Source organism: Nanorana parkeri, unplaced genomic scaffold, assembly GCF_000935625.1.
Source record: "Nanorana parkeri isolate BGI_ZX_2015 unplaced genomic scaffold, ASM93562v1 scaffold984, whole genome shotgun sequence".
In the NCBI taxonomy this organism is placed as follows: domain Eukaryota; kingdom Metazoa; phylum Chordata; class Amphibia; order Anura; family Dicroglossidae; genus Nanorana; species Nanorana parkeri.
The window spans coordinates 467,397-489,620 of record NW_017307252.1 but is presented as its reverse complement, the minus strand read 5'-3'; the positions used below and the strand labels follow the sequence as shown (position 1 = coordinate 489,620).

The following is a 22,224-nucleotide window of genomic DNA, read 5'->3' as shown; positions in this document are numbered from 1 at the left end:
GGATGGAGCTCCGTCACAGCACAGCAGCCCACAATGGACCCCAGTCTGAGGATCCAATCCAGTTCTCGTAAGGTAGGGAGACTGGGTGGATCTTAAAAACTTTAAAGGAAACTTTTTTTGGAGTGTGTGTGTGTGTGTGTGTTTGGGAATGTCTGTGAGTGTGTGACATTGTGTCTGTGGTTGTGTATGTATGTCAGTGTATTTGAGGGCCCATTCACGCTAGTACAGTGCAAAAATGGCACAGTCCTGTGCGATTAACGCACTGTACCACGGAATCGCACCTACCATGCATTCTGGTGCGGGAGGTGTGTTGCGCTGCTATTCATTTGAATGGTACCCCAAACCCCCCTCCTACCCACAGTTCGTAGGCCCGCACCGGAATGTGCAGTACTCTAATGCAGTGCGATCCATTGCAGTGCGGCTTGGGTCGTGACTTAATGACCAAGGGTAAATGTGGGTCCTGAGAATAAACAGATTGAGAACCACTGCTGTAGAGGTTATCTTCGGGAAGGGTCAGGATTTAGGGGGTTATGTTTTAGGGTAGTGCTGAAAAAAGAAAACTACGGTAATGCAGCCACCACATCTAAGGACTGGTAAGCTGTAATATATTAGATATTTGTTTTGGGTTTTAGATAGACTTTAATCTTGATGTTAATCTTTGCTTTACAACATGTTTTGGTGTGTACAAAAAGAATAATAACATTTCTGGAATGAGCTCGAAACCCTTTTTTTATGATAGTTTGGCTTCCCATCTGGTTTTATATTTTTCCAATAGGCAAGCAACTTTTCTATTCTTTCTTATTTCCTTGTAAAAAAAAAGTATTACTTGCAAATTTTTCAGACCTACAAGTATGAAAGGAGAACAGTACAAGAAGGGGGGCAACAAAGTATTAAGTAAACCAAGATGACCTCAGTACTTAGATTTTGGTCTTTGCAGTTCTATACATACAAAATATGAACCAGATGATTTTTTATAAACACATATGGGAATTAATAATGTAGCAGAGAGCGACGAGAAATGCCAAAAAGATGGAAAGAAACAGAAAAGATGGGAAATGAAAGAAGACGGGAAATGGGACGGTGTAAGAGCCACAATGTAGATAGCCCATATCTTTAAAAGAGAAATATGGGGTGACCCTTTTATCCCATAGTTCTCTCTAGGGTCACGGGAGGATATATACTAACTTCCTCCCGTGACCCAAAGCTCAGTATATAGCGGGCTATTGTTCGCTATATACTGATAGTGCCACAGCCGGGACGGATCCCGACATTCGACATTACATTGACAGCTGGCTCTGCCTATCTAGAGGCAGAACCAGCTGTGCCCGCCCCCTCCCCCACCCGTTCCTCCAGTCAGCACTGAAGGATCGGAGTGGGGAGGGGGGGAATCCCTGCAGGGAGTGGTGACTGACACTCACCTCTCTCTGCAGAGAGATGATCGGGAAGTGAGCGAGCAACGCTATGTGTTCGCTCACTTCCCGATGAATAGAGCCGACGTGTGACAGTTTAATTGTCACAAGTCGGCTCTAACTATGAGGATGAGTAGAAATCACTTACCTCATAGTTCTTCTTTAAGTCAAATTTTTCGCTGACACAGCCGGTATTGCGTTGTACAAATGCACATTTTAGGCCTGAAGATTATTTACAACCCCTCAGAATTCTATATTTTATGAACACAGAGAACCTGGAGAATAAAATGGTGGCAGTTGCATTTTTCAGGGAGTGTGATATTAGCGCAACTGTATATGAAACCCAAATTTTCAGTAAAAAATACACTTAACTTAATGTTAGTGCAAGTAATCACAATATATACACTGTGTGTCCAAGTTCTTAGTAAAATATAAAAGAGGAGGTTGCTGTGAGTAAATAGATACCAAACATGGCAAGCTTCAAAATCACATACGCACATGAAGCAATGAAAAACTGCAGTACCCCAAATTGTCCATTGGCAACGTTTCAAAAGCCTAAAAAGGTCATTCAGTTAACCTGTAAATACCGGTATTAGTCCTAGAATTATTGCTCACACTCTGGCGCACGTAACAATACTTAACATGTGTGCCGCAATTGTCTTTTTTGTATGTTGATGCACCCGTGTGTTTGCATTTGTAGAGTGTACACAGGGGAGGAGGACTTAAAAAAAAAATGTTAACATTGTTGCTACCACAATGGGGGTTCACAAGCCCCTATGTGATAGCACTTTATTGGTGACAGGTCCTCTTCATAGAGACATTAGGGGTTCATTAGACTCCTTATGTCACCTTTGCAGCCCATTTAAACTGATCAAGCACAGATCATGCTTGATCAGCTTCTTCCCTGACCTCTGTGGGTGGGAAATGACAGCCAGAAACCCGAAGTGACAAAACCATCTTCCCTTCTGAGTTCATTCACTGGGGAGGAGATCAGCGAATGGATTTAAAGTTGCTTACAGGGCCCCACTGCTGCTGACATATGGCAAAAAAATGTTTTGGTTATAAGCCGCCAATGACTACCGCACATCATAGCATTTGAAGGGCTTAAACGAGCTCATAGCTGTTACTGCAGACACAAGCTTGTTTTAGCCCTTTCATTGACATGACGTGCGGTCCTCATTGGCGGGGAAAGGGTTAAAGTGTATATATAGCCAAAACTTGTTTTTTTTCCGTTTTGGAAAGAGAATGGAAGGGTTAAAGTCGCTAGCAGATTAATTGTTTCTATTAGTGATGAGGTTATGTCGATGAGAATGTCTTTGCCATGGTTAAATTGCAGGAATCACCTAAATCCGGCCAAAGGTCAGAACCAATGCTACTGTATACAAAAAGGAGAGAAAAGAAGGAAAGAAAAAGGGCGAAAAACCAGAGGAGAACAGGGAGTCTTTGTCAGAGTTATGAGATTTGTAATCAATATTTATACCGTGTTCCTTTCCATTATGCAGTACGTTCCCAGGAAATGCATGATGGGAAAATGCTCAGTCAAGTCTTAACCTTGAAGGAATACCGGGCCAAATTTCCTACTCCTCGGCTACTGCCGCCTGTAAATGATATCAGATCACCCAGGATTTCCGGGCAATTGCTATGACTGCGAGCAACGTAATGTTACTGGGACCTGCTACAATCATTGCAAATTAGGATTTGTTCTCACAGGGAAGAATGAAAGGGCTAGTCCCCCTAAAAATTATATACTATGTGGCCAAAGGTTTGTGAAAACCTGACCATCACAACTACATAAGCTTCTCCATGAATATGGACATTAATATGGAGTTGATTCCCTCTTTGTGGCTATAACAGCCTACACTCTTTGGAGTGTGTTTGTGGGAATTGTGCCCATTCGACCAAAAGAACATTTGTAATATCAGATATTGATGTTGCATAAAAAGACCTGGCTCATAATGGCATTCCAGTACAGGGGCTTCCCGAGGCCAGGTGTCACCCAGGAGCGGGCATGCGCAGCTATCTAATTGACGCCTGCCGCCTGCCATCTTTGTAATGGACGCCAGCAGAGAGAGGAGGGGACGTTCACCCAGCGGGATGAGGAATGCCGCCGTGTCCCTTCTTCTCTCCTGACACTGTCAGGCTCTCAGTCCATGACCGAGTGCCAGACTTTTTTAGAGGGGGTGACACCAAAATGACATTCAGTCAGTCATTTTGGTGTCACCCCTCCAATGGTGTCACCTGGCTGCGGGCTGCACCCCCTTGTGACTCCACTCTTTAAGTATATCCCAAATGTGTTCAGTAGGGTTGAGGTCAGGGCTCTATACAGACCATACAGGTTCCTCCACCCAACAAACCAATCACACCATATCTTTATGGAACTGGCTTTGTGTACGTGGGCACGGTCATCCTGGAACAGAGGAGGGCCTTCAGCACACTGTCCAGAAGGTTGGAAGTACGCATTTGTCTAAAATGTTGTAGTATTAGTAGTACCCTTCAGTAAAACACCTGAGCTCAAGGGTTGCCCATAGTTTTAGAAATATAGTATAGATGTGATAGCCATATAGAGTATTTCAGTTAAACTTGATGCTTCTTATATGTCTTGAACACTGCAGCAGTGAAATCTCCCCGCCATAATTCCTAACTCTGTTCTTGTCCACCTTGGACTTTTGGGTGTTCCTTCCTGACTTTGTGTCTTCCAACTACTTCTGTTGCATTCTCCTCCATTGGAAATACAAATCCAGCGGGGTACGAGTGAGAATCTATATTGGACACATCAGGTATACAAACCCGAGAACTCAGCACAGAGATATTATTAGTAAAGTCCTCGAAATAATTAAAAAGCTGTTCAGTGGTTTAACTCTTCAGCAGCTATTAAACAGAAATTTCCAATTTGGGTAGTCTGACCCTTTATGTTGTCTAAAGATTGTTCAAAATTTGTAGCATTGCTTGAGATTATTAGGTAATTCATAATGTACTTGGTGATACTAGGTAGAGTTTAAGGCAGTCAGAGGCTCTCAGGATAGTATAGAAGGTTTTCCAATCTCCATAATTTAAGGAGGGCCCATCATTCCCTTTCCTATGCTTCAGAAGATGATCATAATTGGTCTCAGCAGCCAGGAAACTTGTGTGAGGACGGGCAAGTAATGTTCCACTTGCCATCGTCTGGCCAAGTGTGGCCGGTCTTACAATATAAACACCAGGATCTTCCCAGAAATTTTATTTTCAGCTAGGTGGGACATTAGAGTTGCAAAAAGACATCAGGCAGCATTACATAATCCAACACATCCAATATATTTTTGCATACACAAAGCTTTACTGTGCACCTACTGGGCAGAGCCAATCTGGGCACCTACATGCCCACAGTGGAGTGGAATGCTTTAAACACTGCCCAGAAGTTATTCCCGGAGTGGCAAATTAATAACTGAAAGGCAACCCACGTCTCTCTGGGGGAAAACTTTTTTGTGGAATTTTATCCTCTAAATTTAATATAAAATGACACCCCTTATGATTTAGCCAAACCTTAAAAAAATGACCAGTTACCCACATGGTGTCCACAGTTTCCTGATCAGCCTATGATCACTGTGAGACTAAAGCCAGGTATACATGGTTCTCTTTTTGTTTTTCGTCCAACCCACCGGCTGAATAAAAAAAAAAATAGAACTGATTCCTCCATCTACGATGATGGACGCGCCCCCCGCTATTTGCATTGAATTGGCCGCTGTCAGAATATGGTTGCCAGCTCTGTTCTGAAGAGAATTTTCCAACCGGCTCCTTTGATCAGCTGATGAAGGGATGTCGGGCGGAAGGGTGCTGACAGCGGCACCCACGCAGCAAACTCCAGCCGGTACATCAAGGACTGGACGAAATTTGAAGTCTGTATACCTGGCTTAAAGATGAATACAGATATTAGAGGAAGCTTGTATGTTTGTAGGTACATTCATGGTCCAACATTCTCTGGCTGAGCTTGCACAGGGAACTGTTGACTAGCTTGCTACTAAGTTACAATATTGCAGTCCGATCCCTGAGGGAGAGGAGATTGAGGAAACACTTCCTGCTGCCTGCAGCAGACTGATGACATCATCACAGCCTAGGCAAAGTCACTTGACTGGAATTCAAGGACTGCTTTTTAACAATAACAAGTTGAGATTGTTACAAATAATTATAAGAATACCTTTGCTGTATATTGGGACATGTCAGGGACAAATTCATACATGTAAAGTTGCTGAAAGGTCCACTTCTAAGTAACAACAACAAAAATAAGTTTTCTATAAAAGATCTGTAGCACATAACTACAGGCTCCAGGGTTATATATTTAATAACTGGCAAAGGGTGGCGGTATGTTTTCCAATATGTCTCAACATCCTCGTACATTTATAGACACCAGAGGCTGATGGTATATATTTACTGACATCCAAAGCATCACTGAACCGAAGGCTGCCACTGTGTGGTCTCAGCAAAAAGAGGTTAGCATCATAAAAGACGAGGAATTGGCGTTATTCTTTTGACTGAGACCAGAAGCTGGTAACATACAGAGCAATAAACATCACTTTCACACCCCCACATCTCATATTGCTCTAGGGCCTCTGATTAGTTGCGACAGCCCTGCGCCAGTTTATACACGTGGCTGCAGCTGGCCTTGTATATTATAGCTGGACCTCGGGCAAGTATAAAAACAAAACAATTTAATGCACTTATATTAATACCCTTTACATGGGTGTTTATTAAATCATTGTACCAAAGCCTACGTATCATAAACTAAAAAGAGAGACTAGAAACATTTTTGAAAAATTAGTCATAGTTATTGTCAAAATAATCAACACATAATGTCGATTATGATGCTAAATTTGGTCTGGGTTTCAAGGCATGCATGGCATCTGGCCACGAAGGGGTTAAAAATAGAATACAAATACAAAAACTTATATATCTGTATTCTGTTTTTGGTGTAGTTTAGCATAATCCCCAGACAGGAAGGAATCTCAGTTAGTCATGGATCCAATCATTTGCACAGTTCTGTCAGTCTAATCCAGGGGTGCCCATTAGGTCGATCGCGATCTACCAGTTGATCGCAAAGCGAACACTGGTAGATCGTGATCGGCTCCCTGACCTGTGTCCTTTCCTCCCGCGGTGCTCGTGCGGCTGAATGTGTCAGATGCCGCAGACGGGAAGGGGTGGGACACCTCTCCCAGTCTGCACATTCGGCCACACAAGCACCATGGGAGGACAGGACGCCGCTGCACAAGAGGAGGCCTGGGAAGCTGCTGCAGTGGAGGTAAGAAAAGACAGACAGGAGAGAGACAGCAGAGAGAGAGGAGAGTGACAGCAGAGAAAGTCAGAGAAGAGACAGCAGAGAGAGAAGAGAGACAGCAGAGAAAGTGAGAGAAGAGACAGCAGAGAGAGAGAAAGAGAAGAGAGACAGTAGAGAAAGTGAGAGAGGAGACTGCAGAGAGAGAGAGAAGAGAGACAGCAGCAGAGAAAATGAGAGAAGAGACAGCAGAGAGTGAGAGAAGAGAGACAGCAGAGAAAGTGAGAGAAGAGACAGCAGAGAGAGTGAAAGAGAAGAGAGAGAGTAGAGAAAGTGAGAGAGGAGACTGCAGAGAGAGAGAGAGAGAAGAGAGACAGCAGAGAAAGTGAGAGAGGAGACTGCAGAGAGAGAAGAGAGACAGCAGAGAAAATGAGAGAAGAGACAGCAGAGAGTGAGAGAAGAGAGACAGCAGAGAAAGTGAGAGAGGAGACAGCAGAGAGAGAGAGAAGAGAGACACACCAGAGAAAGTGAGAGAAGAGACAGCAGAGAGAGAGAGAGAAGAGAGACAGCAGAGAGAGAGAGAGAGACAGCAGAGAGAGAGACAGCAGAGAAAGTGACAGAAGAGACTGCAGAGCGAGAGAAGAGACAGCAGAGAGAGAGGAGAGAGTAGAGAAAGGCAAAGAAGAGACAGCAGATAGAAACAGGGGAGAGAGAGCGCAAGGAGAGAGAGAAAAGACAGCCAGGAGAGAGGTTCGGTTCACACCACAAAGTCCGCCCCTGAATGCAGGTGTTTTTTCGTTGGTAGATCTCATTGAGCTCGTCATTTGAAAAGTAGATCTCCAGACGAAAAATTGTGGGCGCCCCTGATCTAATCCATGTTTACATGAGTGGAGAGCACAGACATGACCTCATCATTGTGCTTCTGCTCCTTTATTATCCAATCAGCAGGTTGGGGACAGGTCCTTGAACCAACTGTGCAGCGTAACTGCAGTGGAGTTTCACAATCTCCAAACGCAGGCAATCACCATCTTTGTCCAAAAATAGACCAATGTCTTTATTAAGTATCCCAAAACATTAATAGGGTTATTCACAAAAGGGTGAAGAGTTTGGAGAAGGAAGGAGAAGTGAACAGTGTAGGCAAAAATTGCTGATTTGGAAACATTCTCCAATTCAGCTCACTTTCCAGTTCAGCTATTTTGGCCTAGATTGTTCACTTCTCATACATTCTCCAAACTCTCCACCCTTTTGTAAAATAGACCTGTAAAAATCTGATTGTTGCGTTTTCAGCCTAATCCAGCTTTAGTAATGGGTTATGAATTTGAATCTTTTTCCAAGTAAGACAGTATCACTTTAATCATGTATACACCTGCTTTCCTGGATTGCAGCGCTTATTGTAGTAGTGGTCAACTTACTTGATAAAGGGGACCTCAAATCCAGCCCCTGGCATCACCAAAGGGCCACACATAATTTTAATTGTATGTAATGCTACAGAAAGCTTTCATAGACTGCCAACATATAACAGGAAATGGTTAGAGGCTATGGGCAGACTCCAAGAGATGGTCCAAGAGACTGAAAACATGCTTTAGGAGTTGTTGGAGGCCGGGCATTCTTCAGGAGACAGCTACAGACATATTACATGAGAATGCTAGAGACCACTGCTAGTACAGCCCTATTCAGGGGCGTCCCAAGGCTGGGTATCACCCGGAGCGGAGGCCGGGTGACACCCCACCGGCGGACATGTTGGTTATGGTCACACACAGAGAGAGGAGGGGACGTTCATCCGGCGGGATGAGGTATGCCTCCGGGTCCCCTCCTTTCTCCTGACACTGTCAGACTCTCGGTCCATGACCAAGTGCCCAACTTTTTAGAGGGGGTGACACCAAAATGACTGTCAGTCATTTTGGTGTCACCCCTCCAATGGTGTACCCCTGGTGCGGATCGCAGCCTCCTTGTGACGCCACTGGCCCTATTACAAATCAAAGGTATCACTTTTGTCTTCCCTACAGCCCATTTCATTTGACTAAAACAATAAGTGATCAGCGCCAGTAAATAAATACAAATAAAAGCTATTAGGCACTCAAGATAAATAACAAAATCTATTCCATTTGACATTTGATATTTCTCTCTGCAAGATTCATTATAAAAGAGGTAAAAAAAAATAAAAAAAACTATCTAGAAGTCGATGTAAAGATTTTTCTTTCTTCACTTACGTAAGCACTAAAACACAAAATACTGTCTACAGGGCCCCCGAGGGCCTCACAATAAGTGCCAAAGGGCCCTTGGGCCACAGGTTGGGCACCAGGGGTTTAGTATCTGAAATGGAGAGGATATCTGGGTGAGGCAATACAGACAGTTTTGCCTTCAGACACATTTGATATATATGACGTGTTGATGCCTGGAAACAGGGACACTGCTTATTAATGCAGCCTACATACCCTGGCCCTGATTCTATTTTCACTGTGTACAGTACATCCATCTAAAACTAATGCAAATCTCCAAGGTAACAACAGTTGTGCGATGGCCCAGCTCATCAGCATACATACCTTGTCTTGGGAGCTGTCCGTCCTCACCCGGGTGCTGAGTAAACTCTGGCCAGTCTGGTTGTCCTGCTCACTGCTGAAGATCAGACGCAGGGGGACCGTGTCTTCCCTCCCCGAGAATCTGTTTTCTTTCTTCCTGTGCATCTCCGTCACCCAGGTATCTGCCAAACAAATGAAAGATACAATTTAAGGAAGAGCGATAATGTCAGATAAAACACACTTACACAACAATGTGATTTCCTAATGCTGGAAACGTATGGAGAGCTTTGGAGGGCCCAAAGGAGTCTACCTGGGCAAATGCAATTAAGTGTCACAGAAGCACTTAGATACAATAGCCGCCTGCACTGCCCCAGAACTGCAAATCAGATTCACGATGACATAAACATGGATCAGGGTTTTATTGGTTCTTGTTTTTTCTTTCATATATAAAGGTCCATTTTATCACCAGCAGTTCTACAGGAACTAATGTAGCTTTAGCTTCTATGTGATCTAATTCTTAAGCCCATTTTTTGGGGGAGTTTTGGATACTGTAGACCAGTGGTCTTCAAACTGTGGCTCTTTGTTTGCCTTTATCTGGTCCTTGGGGCACTGTTCTTCCCACTGACACAATGGGCCACTTTCTCTCCCACTGGCACAAATGATGGGGCATGATTCATCCAACTTGAAACCATTGATGGAGCAACTCCCTCTGACACCAATGATGGGCACAATTCCTTCCAAAAACTCCCACATTGAGGTCTATATGCCCACTGATTCCAATGATAGAATACTATTCGTCCCGTTTATATCAATGATAGGACACTATTCATCCCATTGGTATCAATGATGGGGCACTATTCCTCCCATTGATATCAATGATGGCGCACTATTTCTCCCATTGATATCAATGACGGGGCACTATTTCTCCCATTGATATCAATGATGGGGCACTATTTCTCCCATTGATATCAATGATGGGGCACTATTCCTCCCATTGATATCAATGATGGGGCACTATCCTCCTATTGATATAATGATGGGACACTATTCCTCCCATTGATATCAATGATGGGGCACTATTCCTCCCATTGATATCAATGATGGGGCACGATTCCTACCATTGTTATCAATGATGGGGCACTATTCCTCCCATTGATTTCAATGATGGGGCACTATTCTTCCCATTGGCATCAATGATAGGACACTATTCCTCTCATTGGTATTAATGATAGGACACTATTCCTCCCTTTATTATTAATGACGGGGCACTATTCTTCCCATTGATATCAATGATGTGGCACTATTCCTTCTATTAACAGCAACAATGGGGACATATTCTTCCTCCCAATGCCCACAAGAACTAGGTCATTTTTTACTCCTACTGACCACCAACCCTGAGGCATTTTTAGTCCCACTGACAACTTAGCCTTCAGCATTTTCTTCTACCGCTGGCCACAGTCAAACCTTTCTAAAGTCTGGAGGATATTAAAAAGGCCCTTTGTTTACATAGTTTGGGGACCCCTGGAGTAGAGAATGGTTAAAAACCCTTTCAGGCTTTCAGGCATTGACGTTTGTCAGCCCTCTAGGCCCTCCTAAGCATCTGTATTGGTTTAGGAAGCCTCAGTAGGGCATCTGGGAGGCAGTATGGGTCCGAGATGAGCTCAGCTATTACAGGAAAAGTCAAGATTTGTATATAAGTTAAGGTCCCCTGTCTCTGAATTCACTAATGATTTTGACATGCAATGAACAACTGTCCTTTAATCAATTTCCCACACACCTCTGAGTCCTGCCCACCTAGACAAATTAGGGTTGCCACCTCTCCAGGATTCACCTGGACAGTCCGGGTTTTGAATGCTGTGTGCGGGTCTCATGGCAGCTGAAACCCGGACAAAAGATGTCAGGCAGACAGGGGCAACCAAAATTAACATAGGGGCTACTGACCCCCCACTGAAAATAGTATTGACTGTGATATTTACATATTAATGGTGGCGCTATTTACATATGAATAAGCCGCAACTCATTCTCCCAAAAAAATTCCGTACGTCGCTAGAGTGTTCGGGTTTTGCTGGAAGAAAGGGTGGCAACCCTAAGACAAATACTTCCTCCTCGATCCAGCAATCTATTCCAGTGCCACACAGCCTTTCCATCATAAATGTCCTCTTCTTAGTGTGCATGTGTGCTGTGGCCCCATTCATTCCTATGAGCAAATCGTACTCTGCACACTGAGAGGAAGACCTGCTGCCATTGCTGGAAGGGCTTTACTGCATCGGCCAGGACCACACAGCAAAGGCCACTGGATCGAGGAGGAAGGTAAGTATTTGTCTACGTGTAGGGCCAGATTTACTCTCCCTGCTGCCCCAAGGCCAGCTTTCGCAAAGCGCCCCCCTCCCCACCAACCCCCCCAACTTTCCCCATCAATGGAGAATGGCAACCGGAAGGCAGGGGTAGTTTTAAAAACATTTTTATTGTTTCTTTATTTTTTTTTTACTTTTTTTATCACTTTGTATATTTTTATTTATTTTTTACTTTTTAATCACATTTTAATTGAATTATTATTTCTTATTTTTTACTTATTGTATTTTTATTTATATTTATTTAATTTTTTTAATCAATTTTTTATTTTTCACCTCACTTTATCGCTATCACACAGGCGCTAACAAGCCCCTGTGTGGTAGCATTTGGGGGTGACAGGTTCTCTTTATTGACCCTGTCACCTCCAGGACAGGAGTTCTAGCTCAGCACTGTGCTGGAACTACTGGAACAGCTGAGAGGGGAAGACTGTTCTCCCCTCTCACTGTTTACACGGAGCAGCAGGGTTAATTTTAACCATGCCGCTCTGCTCCCCGCATCGGCGGCCAGTGAGGAGAGAGACTCGGGGAGGACAGAGCCAGAGAGGTAGGTGCGGGGTGGTGTTTGTTTGCAAGTGATCGCCGGTGACTTCACTCACACTACATTTAGTCCTGCTTTCCCAAAGCAGGGCTAAATGTAGAAAACAACCTCCCGCCCGGAACTGCATGTTCTGGGCGTGGGGGGATTCCACACCGCTGCCGCCCCTCTGCTCCCCCTCTGGGCCGGGCCTCGGTGGCCTTGTGGGGAATCCGGCCCTGTCTAGGTGGGCAGCCCTTTGGGGGCTTCCTGTAAGATGTGCAGCCCATTGCACTTTATGCTACTTGTGAATGAGAAACTGAAACTACGGCTAATCCATGTCAATAGAAACATTGTTGCATTGGAGATTACTCTTGATAAGAAGAGAGCTGATGACAGTAAAATACCACAAGAACTATAGACTATTGGCTCTGAAATAGAACGGTGTACTGCTGCACAAAAAACAGGTAAAACACGATAAATATAAAATCATCTCCCAAAATTACCAGGAGGGAAGGGCTTACCCCTGGTTGACTGATTTTACCAGTCGCAGACTGTTTAACCGCAATGTATTCTGCACCGGCACCAAGCATACGCAGGCTTCAGGGGCACATCAGTACTCTTCAGCACCTATAGGCCTTGAATCCCCACTTCCTGTTATGGACACTAAAGTGTCCTATCTTCTAATATAAACCTGGTGTGCTGGTGATATGTCGGACCACCGGGGAGATTTCTTCTCACTTCCTTCCCTGGAGATATACCAGGAAGGAAATCCTCATTCCCTGTAAAGTTTCCCATCACTTTCTGTCTTGGTGACATTGATCACCAGAACAAATTAAGATAGTGAATCTCACCAATGGGACCAGCGGTGTCCTGAGGCGTGGTGTCACCCCGGAGCGGCCACCGATGACGCCCCCCGCTGGGACGTCATCACGCATGTGCGTGACATCACACGCACTTACCTGCAGGCACCCATCTTAGTGATGGGCGCTGGCAAAGAGTGGAGGGGACGTTCACCTGGGGGGATAAGGTATGAGGCTGGGTCCCCTCCTCTCTCGTGCACACACAAAATACATTTCTGATCTTCTACAGAAACTTACCAACTTTATACATCACCATAAATACGAATATTTGTCATGTTTGTGTTGTTTGCTAGTCTTTTTAACCCCCTTTTAACAGCTGAATGAGAGGAATCGTTTCCTGCGCTGTTTGGCACTGATGGAGGAATCTTCCCTGCTGGGAGCAGTGGCTGTCAGGATATCCGAACAGTCACTGCATCTGATTAGCTACAATCACTGTACGGCTGAGAATTTTCCACCCAGCTCCTTTGATTTTCAAATTGAAGTTGTCAGGACGGGTGGTGCCGACAGGACTACCCATGGATTGGATTTTGGTTGATTCAGCAGGAATCGAAGAGAAGAGGAGGAGGTGTTCTGCAGTACTAAAACACTTCCAATCCTAGGGTGACAACACTGTAAATCGATACAATAGAGTGAGTGAGCGTTGTCACCCTAATTACTGGCAGGATCGAAATAATACATAAATATATATAAATAAGTCTAAGGACAGGTAAGCTGCATTATAGTACATTTTTGCTCTTGAGTTTAGATTCGCTTTAAGGAAACCTGCACTGAGAGAGTCATACTACCCCTTCCACCAATGCTAATAGTCTGGATGATCCACTGGCTTCAGTACTGTCTGAGTCACTGACCTGAAACATGTATGCAGATTAGGAGATCAGCCTTGACGCTGACTTTGCTGCTCTGTATCTGTGTTCTGGGTCCATGTCTCAAAGCACTGACCATAGAGACAGGCAGCCATTGAACATTTTCAGGAGGAGGTCAGCAGTAGTCAGTGGCATCACTAGGGGGGTACCCGGGTGACACCATCGGAGGTGTCACCCCGTCTGAAAGGCGGGCACTTGGTCATGGCCAAGTTGCAGGAGAGAGGAGGGGACCCTGCAGTACCCTATCCCGCCGGGTGAACGTCCCCTCCTCTTTCTGCCGGCTTCCATTACCAAGATGGCTGCCGGCAGGCGTCAATTAGATGACCTGCATCGTCACCGATATCGATACTAGTATCGGTATTGGTGCATCCCTACTAATTTGTATTGAGATTGTAGTCCATCACGGGAGTGAGCTTGGAGCGGTGACTACTTTACAACACACACAGTGACCATGGGGAACACAAGTAGTCACCCTCCAGAAGGAGGGACAGTGTCAGCACCAATTCAGAGATGATTTGAGGATCTACAGCCGAGTGATACACAAATAAGATACATTTTTTGTTAATAAATAAGGTGCCTGAATGCATTTTGAAGATGTAACTCCTGAGTTTAGTGCCACTTGAAGTGTGCTAGTATATACAAGTATGCTGTGCACATTATAATGTAACATAATAATATCAATATTTCAATAAACATTCAGATTGTTGCAGCTCTGGGAAGTTTGCATAATGCATCTGACTACATTGTAAAGTTTCTAAGAAATGTTTACACTTTTATGTTAGTATACACATGGAACATTCCAGTGAGTTTTACAGCATTATGATCATTTGTTGTTTTAAATGTAATGGTAATTCCATGTGGTCAGTGCACATTATCTAAGATAACACCATAGAACCACAATGTAAATGCGTCCATGATACATAGAAATTAGCCTGTGATGCTGTTGGCAATTGCCTTGTGGAAAATCAAACTGCCTGCTGGGAGCCAAGCATTTTTTTCTCATTGCAAACACCTGTAACGGAACAGGAAGGAAAACGCGTTGGACAAAGGCGACAGTTTGTAGGTATCTGGAGCGTTTTAAACACCACGCATGTGCACACATACCTGTCATTATATTGCCTTCTATGGCATGCATTTTTTCATCCCCCCCCCCCCCCACTGCAAGGGTTAACTGCTCATTTATGTCTAGGGGTACCTGTGTGAATAAATTAACTTACCCTGCCCCCTCGGTGATCAGCTGGCCTCTCTCCCCTCCACTCCGGCTTGTGGACTGTCCCTCCGTATCCTCATGTATAATGCAGGGCTGTGGGCCCAGAATTGTGCATGATGATGTCAGTGGGCCTCGATCGTATTGATGGAGAAGCAGCTTTCATTAAAGGAACACCCTGCGATCTTGTGATCTGGCCATAATGGACCTTATTCTGGCACTTTCTGTTATAGGGTGACAATGTTCTGTCTCTGCCTCCCAACTGTGTTCCTGCATTGTCACCCTGTCACATGATGGGAACTACAAGAGGCCATTTCTACACATATTACGGCGGCAGTACGCCATCAGCAAACATCCCCACTTCCCAAAAGAAATCCCATGCTGTTATCACTGGAGCGCACGTAGTCAGAAAGCAGCCGCAAAGAGGCAAAGAGATCAGAAGCACCAAGAAGCCTTTCCTGACCAAAGTTTTTTGAAGCTTAGACGCCCAAGCCAAGTTTGGCAGCGTTGGTATGCGTTAGTTAACTTGACAGTAACTCTAATTTTTCTGACTGACAGCAGGTCTATGATCTAGGAACACACAGTTGCACATTCTCAAGGCATGGGGCATTTTTACATTTAGATTTAAAATGTCCTATTGCAGTCACAAAGGGTTAAAAGAAAAGGCCGTTGTTTATGATACTCAGTGCTTTTCATGCAGTTAGGATTCACACCTACTTTTCAAATTGCTTACTATGGCATGCATTTTTTTTACATTCAATAGCTGCTGAAAAAAAGATGAGACCCATTAAGTAATGGTTAAAAAGCCTCTTCTTTTCCATCTCCATCTCCCTAATACTAAAAGGGTTAATGCATCCTCTAAATACACATTAGGTAACCAGCAACTGGACACTGAGTAGCAGTTGGGCCTGAGTAGCAGTGTGTGCTGGATGGTGACCACAACCAGAGGTACCCCAGTCCTGGCTGTGATCCGGTGGAACGGTTTCAAAAAAGAGGGTCTACCACCACTGCACCTCTGGTCATCTACCTGACCATCTGAACCTCTGGTCATCTCTATAACCATCTGAACCTCTGGTCATCTCCATAACCATCTGAACCTCTGGTCATCTCCATAACCATCTGCACCTCTGGTCATCTCCATCATTATCTGAACCTCTGGTCATCATCATAACCATCTGAAACGCTGGTCATCTCTATTACCATTTGCACCTCTGGACATTTCCTACACTTGCACCTCTGGTCATCTACACATCTATCTCCCCTATCTACACCTCTGGTCATCGCCACCATCTGCACCTCTGGTCTTCTCCACTATCTGCACCTCTGGTCATCTACCCTATCTGCACCTCTTGTCATCTCCCCTATCTGCACCTCTGGTCATCTCCCCTATCTGCACCTCTTGTCATCTCCCCTATCTGCACCTCTGGTCATCTCCCCTATCTGCACCTCTGGTCATCTCCCCATCTACACCTCTGGTCATCTACAAGGCCATCTGCACCTCTGGTCATCTCCACTATCTGCACTTCTGGTCATCTCCCTCATCTGCACCTCTGGGCATCTCCCCCATCTGTACCTCCGGTCATCTCCCTGACCATCTGCACCTTTGGTCATCTCCCCCATCTGCACCTCTGGTCATCTACAAGGCCATCTGCACCTCTGGTCATTTCGCTGACCATCTGTACCTCTGCAGCCAGAAGGATGCCGCCTGTAGGTTAGTGATGAGATGCTGTTCTGTACCAGCAGCAGCTCTGCAGGGAAATGAGAGGAGGGGAAGGCAGCTATCACCCATGCATGGGATGTAATGGCGCATCCAGCCGCAAAGGCTTCTTAGCAGGCGAGGTGGCATCAGCGCACCGTCGGCTTACCTGGCTGGATACTGCCATGGACCACATAGACGCATCCAATCACGCAGCAGATCCATGGAGCCCAGCACCCTGCCGTCTGCATGGCTGGTACCTATCCGGGCATGTGCCTACGAGCGATCAGAGCGATGTCCTCATCGTGCCGCTGGGGTCTCCCTGCTGCCAGTCACACTGAGCGCTGCATTGTGTCCTCCAGGTTTCCATTAGTGTGTGTGCTTGTGCTTTTACTGCATTGGGTGGTTAGATGGGGATGTGAGAGCACAAGCACCTCCCAGGTCTGCTCATCCACATGCACAGCCACATCCTAAGACACATCGTGCAACAAGCCCTGCATAGCCTGCCTCCTTCCAGCTGCACGATGGGAAATGTAGTCCACTCACTGTGATGCTGGCCCTTTTTTATTGCAGCTGAGGTTTATCACATCACATCGCATCCATCCATGCACCCATCACACAACATCTATCCACCCATACACATCCATCCATCCATCACAACATCTATCCATCCATATATCTATCCACACATACACATCCATCCATCCCAACATCTATCCACACATACACATCCATCCATCCATCCATCACAACATCTATACATCCATACATCTATCCACACATACACATCCATACATCTATCCATCCATACATCTATCCACCCATACACATCCATCCATCCATCAGAACATCTATCCACCCATACACAACATCTATCCATCCATACATCTATCCACACATACACATCCATCCATCACAACATCTATCCACCCATACACATCCATCCATCCATCACAACATCTATCCATCCATACATCTATCCACCCATACACATCCATCCATCCATCACATCATCTATCCACCCATACACATCCATCCATCCATCACAAGATCTATCCATCCTTACATCTATCCACCCATACACATCCATCCATCACAACATCTATCCACCCATACACATCCATCCATCCCAACATCTATCTATCCATACATCTATCCACACATACACATCCATCCATCACAACATCTATCCATCCGTACATCTATCCACACATACACATCCATCCATCACAACATCTATCCATCCATACATCTATCCACACATACACATCCATCCATCCCAACATCTATCCATCCATACATCTATCCACTTATACACATCCATCCATCACAACATCTATCCACCCATACAGATCCATCCATCCATCCAGCCATCACATCCATTCAACACACAACATCTATCCATCCATACATCTATTCATCCATACATCTATCCATCCATACATCTATCCACCCATACATCCAACCATACATAACATCCATCAATTCATACATCAATCCACACATACACATCCATGCATCCATCACACAACATCTATCCAACATCTATCCACCCATGCATACATACATCACATTCATCACACATTCTATCTATCTATCTATCTATCTATCTATCTATCTATCTATCTATCTATCTATCTATCATCTATCTATTATCTATCTATCCACCCATACATCTGTCAGTCAATGAATCAATCAGTCAATCAATCAATCAATCAATCCATCCATCCATGGCAGGTCACAGTGTTGGTGTACAGAACTGCTAGGTGTATTGGACTCATAGCTGGGGACAGAGACTCCAATTGTGTTCTGAGTATTCACTGATAATAGGAATGAATGTGTCTAAATACAAGAGTTGTGTATTCTTCCTGGAATGTTGGTGAGCCTTGTGTATTTCTTCCAGATCTGTGCAGTAATACAGTGTGACACTTTGTGCAGGAGCTTCCTGTAACAAAGACCACTCACTGCTGCTCTTTCTCCTTGTGCAGGGTGACTGGTCTTATCTTCGCCCTTCCTGTAGTTTTCTGCAGGCAGCCTGTAGTGGGTCGGGCTTTCTTGGTCCCTCCTACAGCTCTGCTCTCTGCACAGGCAATGTGTAGCACCGGGATGATGTCACAGCTACTGACCTCAGTGATAGCTGCATGACATTTCTAAGAGCGGGTTTGCTAATGGTGACAACAGTGAACCATACCTGCGTAAGGTGTGTTGAACGGCCACTTGCTTGTAGTCTCTATTGGAGGATGGTGTACCTAAATGACAACGCAGGAGCACAATTGGTAGACAGGGAGAGAGTTGTCACCCTATAACAGGAAGTAAAACTAAATAAATGGTCACCAGCACTCAGCAGGTTTTCTTCAAAACAAAATCCTTTTATTCATTCTAGCATGTCATGTCACCATGCATGGCAACGTTTCGGAACCTGTCCGGTCCCTTCATCAGGCAAACAAAAGTCACATGTACTTTATGATTTGAATAAGTTCAAATACCATAACCAGAGTTTGTCTTTGCCATTTGTCATTCCCCTGTCTAACTGTCTTCCTTTCCTTTTGTTCCAATCCTTAATATTTTTCTTATATTATTGGACATGAGTGTTCTTATGTCATACGTGCCTTTTTCAGTAATTGTTCAATAATCTTTGAATAGCTTTATATGATTTATGTTCTGTTTATTTGTTTAAATTAATAAAACTTTAATAAATAAATAAATAAAAAAGAAAAGTCACTTTTGTTTGCCTGATGAAGGGACCGGACAGGTTCCGAAACGTTGCCACGCATAGTAATATGACCTGTGAGAAGGAATAAAAGGATTTCGTTTTGAAGAAAATTTGGAGTGCTGGTGACCATTTATTCTGTTTTGCAAGTACTGTATTTGGCTGTCAGTGGCGTCACAAGGGGGGTGCTGCCCGCACCCGGGTGACACCATTGGAGGGGTGACACTAAAATGCCCCTCCCGAGAAGTTGGGAATGGACTGAGAGCCCGATAGTTGCTTGAGAGAGAGAGAGGAGGGGACCCAGCGACATACTTTATCCCGCTTGATGAACGTTCCCTCCTCTCTCTGCCGCCATCCATCACCAAGATGGCTGCCGGCAGGTAACAGCGGTACAGCGCATGATGTCATCACGCGCGTGCGCAATGACATCACACGCGTATGCGATTACGTCACTGCGGGGTGTCACCCCGCCTCGGGACGCCTCTGTGCGCTGCCACTTCAGCATTGTATGTGGCTTCTCGGTCAGGAGTGGGACTCTCTATTTGACTATACCAGGAAGTGCCTGAACAAAGACCTTCATGCCAGGATCTAGAAGTATGACACTTTTTTTCCTATAACAACCTTTATTACTTATTTTATTAAATGTTATACTAAAATGATGCTACTGAAATTAGTCTTTCACCTCAACCATGCCTGGCGATACTCAATGTGTGTAGTACAATATGGACTTATGTGCATCCTACTCGTGTGTATGTGTTTTCAAATTATTTTGTTACATTTACCTATTTTTACTTTCTTAGATTTTTTTTTTTTTAACCCTAGAGTAAAATGCAAGGTCTGCTTATTAGGTCTGGGCCCCCTCACCATGTACTAATCACTGCCTAATAGTGCTTGAAAAATGTACCTGTAAAAAAATACATTTTGATTATATACTCACCTTAACCTGACTTTTGCGTTGCACTGAGGTGAGTGAAAAATACCCCAAATCTCACGAGAAGACACTTTAGCCCAGCGCAAGGGCAAACTATTGCAAGATTTGGGCTGCTCTGTATTCCTCTGGATCTCGCATGGAGGAGCGTGACATCACTTGCACCTAAGCTCCAAGGGCTTTAGACCAGGGTAAGTATCACGTACCTGGCTGGAGACTGGTTGGATGAGGAGGCTCCCCTTGCACCTTGTGTTCCCCAACCCCTGAGGATGGGAACAGAGTCTGAGAAACAGCAAGTAGCACGGGTGCCAGTGGATGGGGCAGCACCGTGCCAGGCAGAAGTCCAGAATCAAGGCCACACCAGGCGGACAGCAGGGTACCAGAGCATTAGGCAGAATCGAGGTCAGTCAAGCCAGGGGTCACACCAGTCATGCATCCGAAGTACAAGGGATGAGGCAGAGGTAAGGTCCAGTAACAATTCCAAGGTCAGAAGGCAGGCAGCAATCAGGAGCAGTCATGTTCAATCCGGGTCAAGATACAGGAGCAGTAAACAGGCAGAGCAAACAGAATTTCAGGGAACAGCTGAAAGACCATCCAGCAACTAAGCCCAGGCTGTGCTTGCTTTAAATAGGGAGATCAATTCAGAGGTACTGCATCACTTCCTGTGTGCCAGATTAGCATCCTATGGTACGGGGGGAAAATGGGACCACGCACATGCGCAGTAGACCTGGTTACCTTACAGTAAGGTAAGTATATTACTTTTTTCTTTACCGGTACATTTTGCAAGTGCTGTTAGACTTTATAGAGACCCAGACCTAATAAACTGCTGTTGGTGTTGCTAGTCTGGCAACCCGGATCTCATATTATCTATATTCAGTGGCTGAACCCACTGGCAGCACATTGGAGTTTTTGAGGGGGAGTTTTGAGTTCCCGAAACATGGTGTTTTTTTTTTATTACTGTTTGGTGAAAAATCAAATTATTACTGGACTTATTCAAGCTTTGTGGTGCTCCTCCTTCCAATGCTATACGGGTCTAATAAGCAGACCTTGTATTTTACTGCAAAGGTCTTTAAATTTAATGAAATACAGCATTAGAATTTCAATAATTTCAATAATTTTACATTACAGTAGTTTAGAATTATCAATAAAAATAAGCCGCTGGCGCTTTGCTATATACTGTCTATCAATAAAAATGTATAATTTAGAATCTTCAATAAAATATTAGAATTTAGAATATTTAATATACAATTTAGAATTTTTAATAAAATATTAGAATTTATTATGTTCAATAAAAGTCGTGAATTTAATATTTTCAATACAAATTTATAATACTCACCATTCATGACTCCATTGCATCTAATCTTCTGTTTCTTGCAGAGCTACAGCAGCCACTGGAATCTTCAGCAGCTGATATTTCCAGGTGTGTTAGAAGCCTACTGCGGCTCCTCCGTCCGAACCCCGACATCTCTACTGTGTTCCTGCACCTGTGAGGGGACACAATAGGGATGTGGCACCATTGGAGGTGGGGTAAGGGGGAGACGCAGACATTAGACATGTGCGATTCGTTTCGTTACGAATCGAAATTCGTACGAATTTTCCTGAAATTCCGAATTTCGGAGCATCCGAAATCCGAATGGCAGTTTCCGAATTTATGTCCGAAATACGAAATTCCGTTAATGAATTTCGGATCCGAATTTCTTTGAAACAGGAACTAATATTACCCCTGTAAATGAGGTTGAACAACATGACAAGATTTTTTTTTTAATCCGAGATACGGATCCGCTGCTGCTGATGCATTACAATACACAGTTACACACACAGGCAGGAAATACGAAATTCCGTTGACGTATTTTCGTTCCGTTACGAACATTCGTTATATTGAAGTTAAAAAGCAAAGTACATTTATATTGGAGTTGATGGTA

At 44.4% G+C, this 22,224-nt stretch overlaps 1 protein-coding gene across 1 annotated transcript in view; it reads right to left on the bottom strand.

The window, feature by feature from the left end:
* ADAM22 (ADAM metallopeptidase domain 22) overlaps window positions 1–17,131 on the bottom strand; it is a 190,433-nt gene extending 173,302 nt beyond the window's left edge. Inside the window, exons 1-2 of the mRNA XM_018566867.1 lie at window positions 16,834–17,131; window positions 9,195–9,352 (exon numbers count right to left, since the gene is read on the bottom strand). Of these exons, the coding sequence (XP_018422369.1) occupies window positions 9,195–9,352; window positions 16,834–16,915 (240 nt within the window). The 5' untranslated portion in view covers window positions 16,916–17,131. The remainder of the gene's footprint in view (window positions 1–9,194; window positions 9,353–16,833) is intronic.
* Window positions 17,132–22,224: the final 5,093 nt, after the last annotated feature.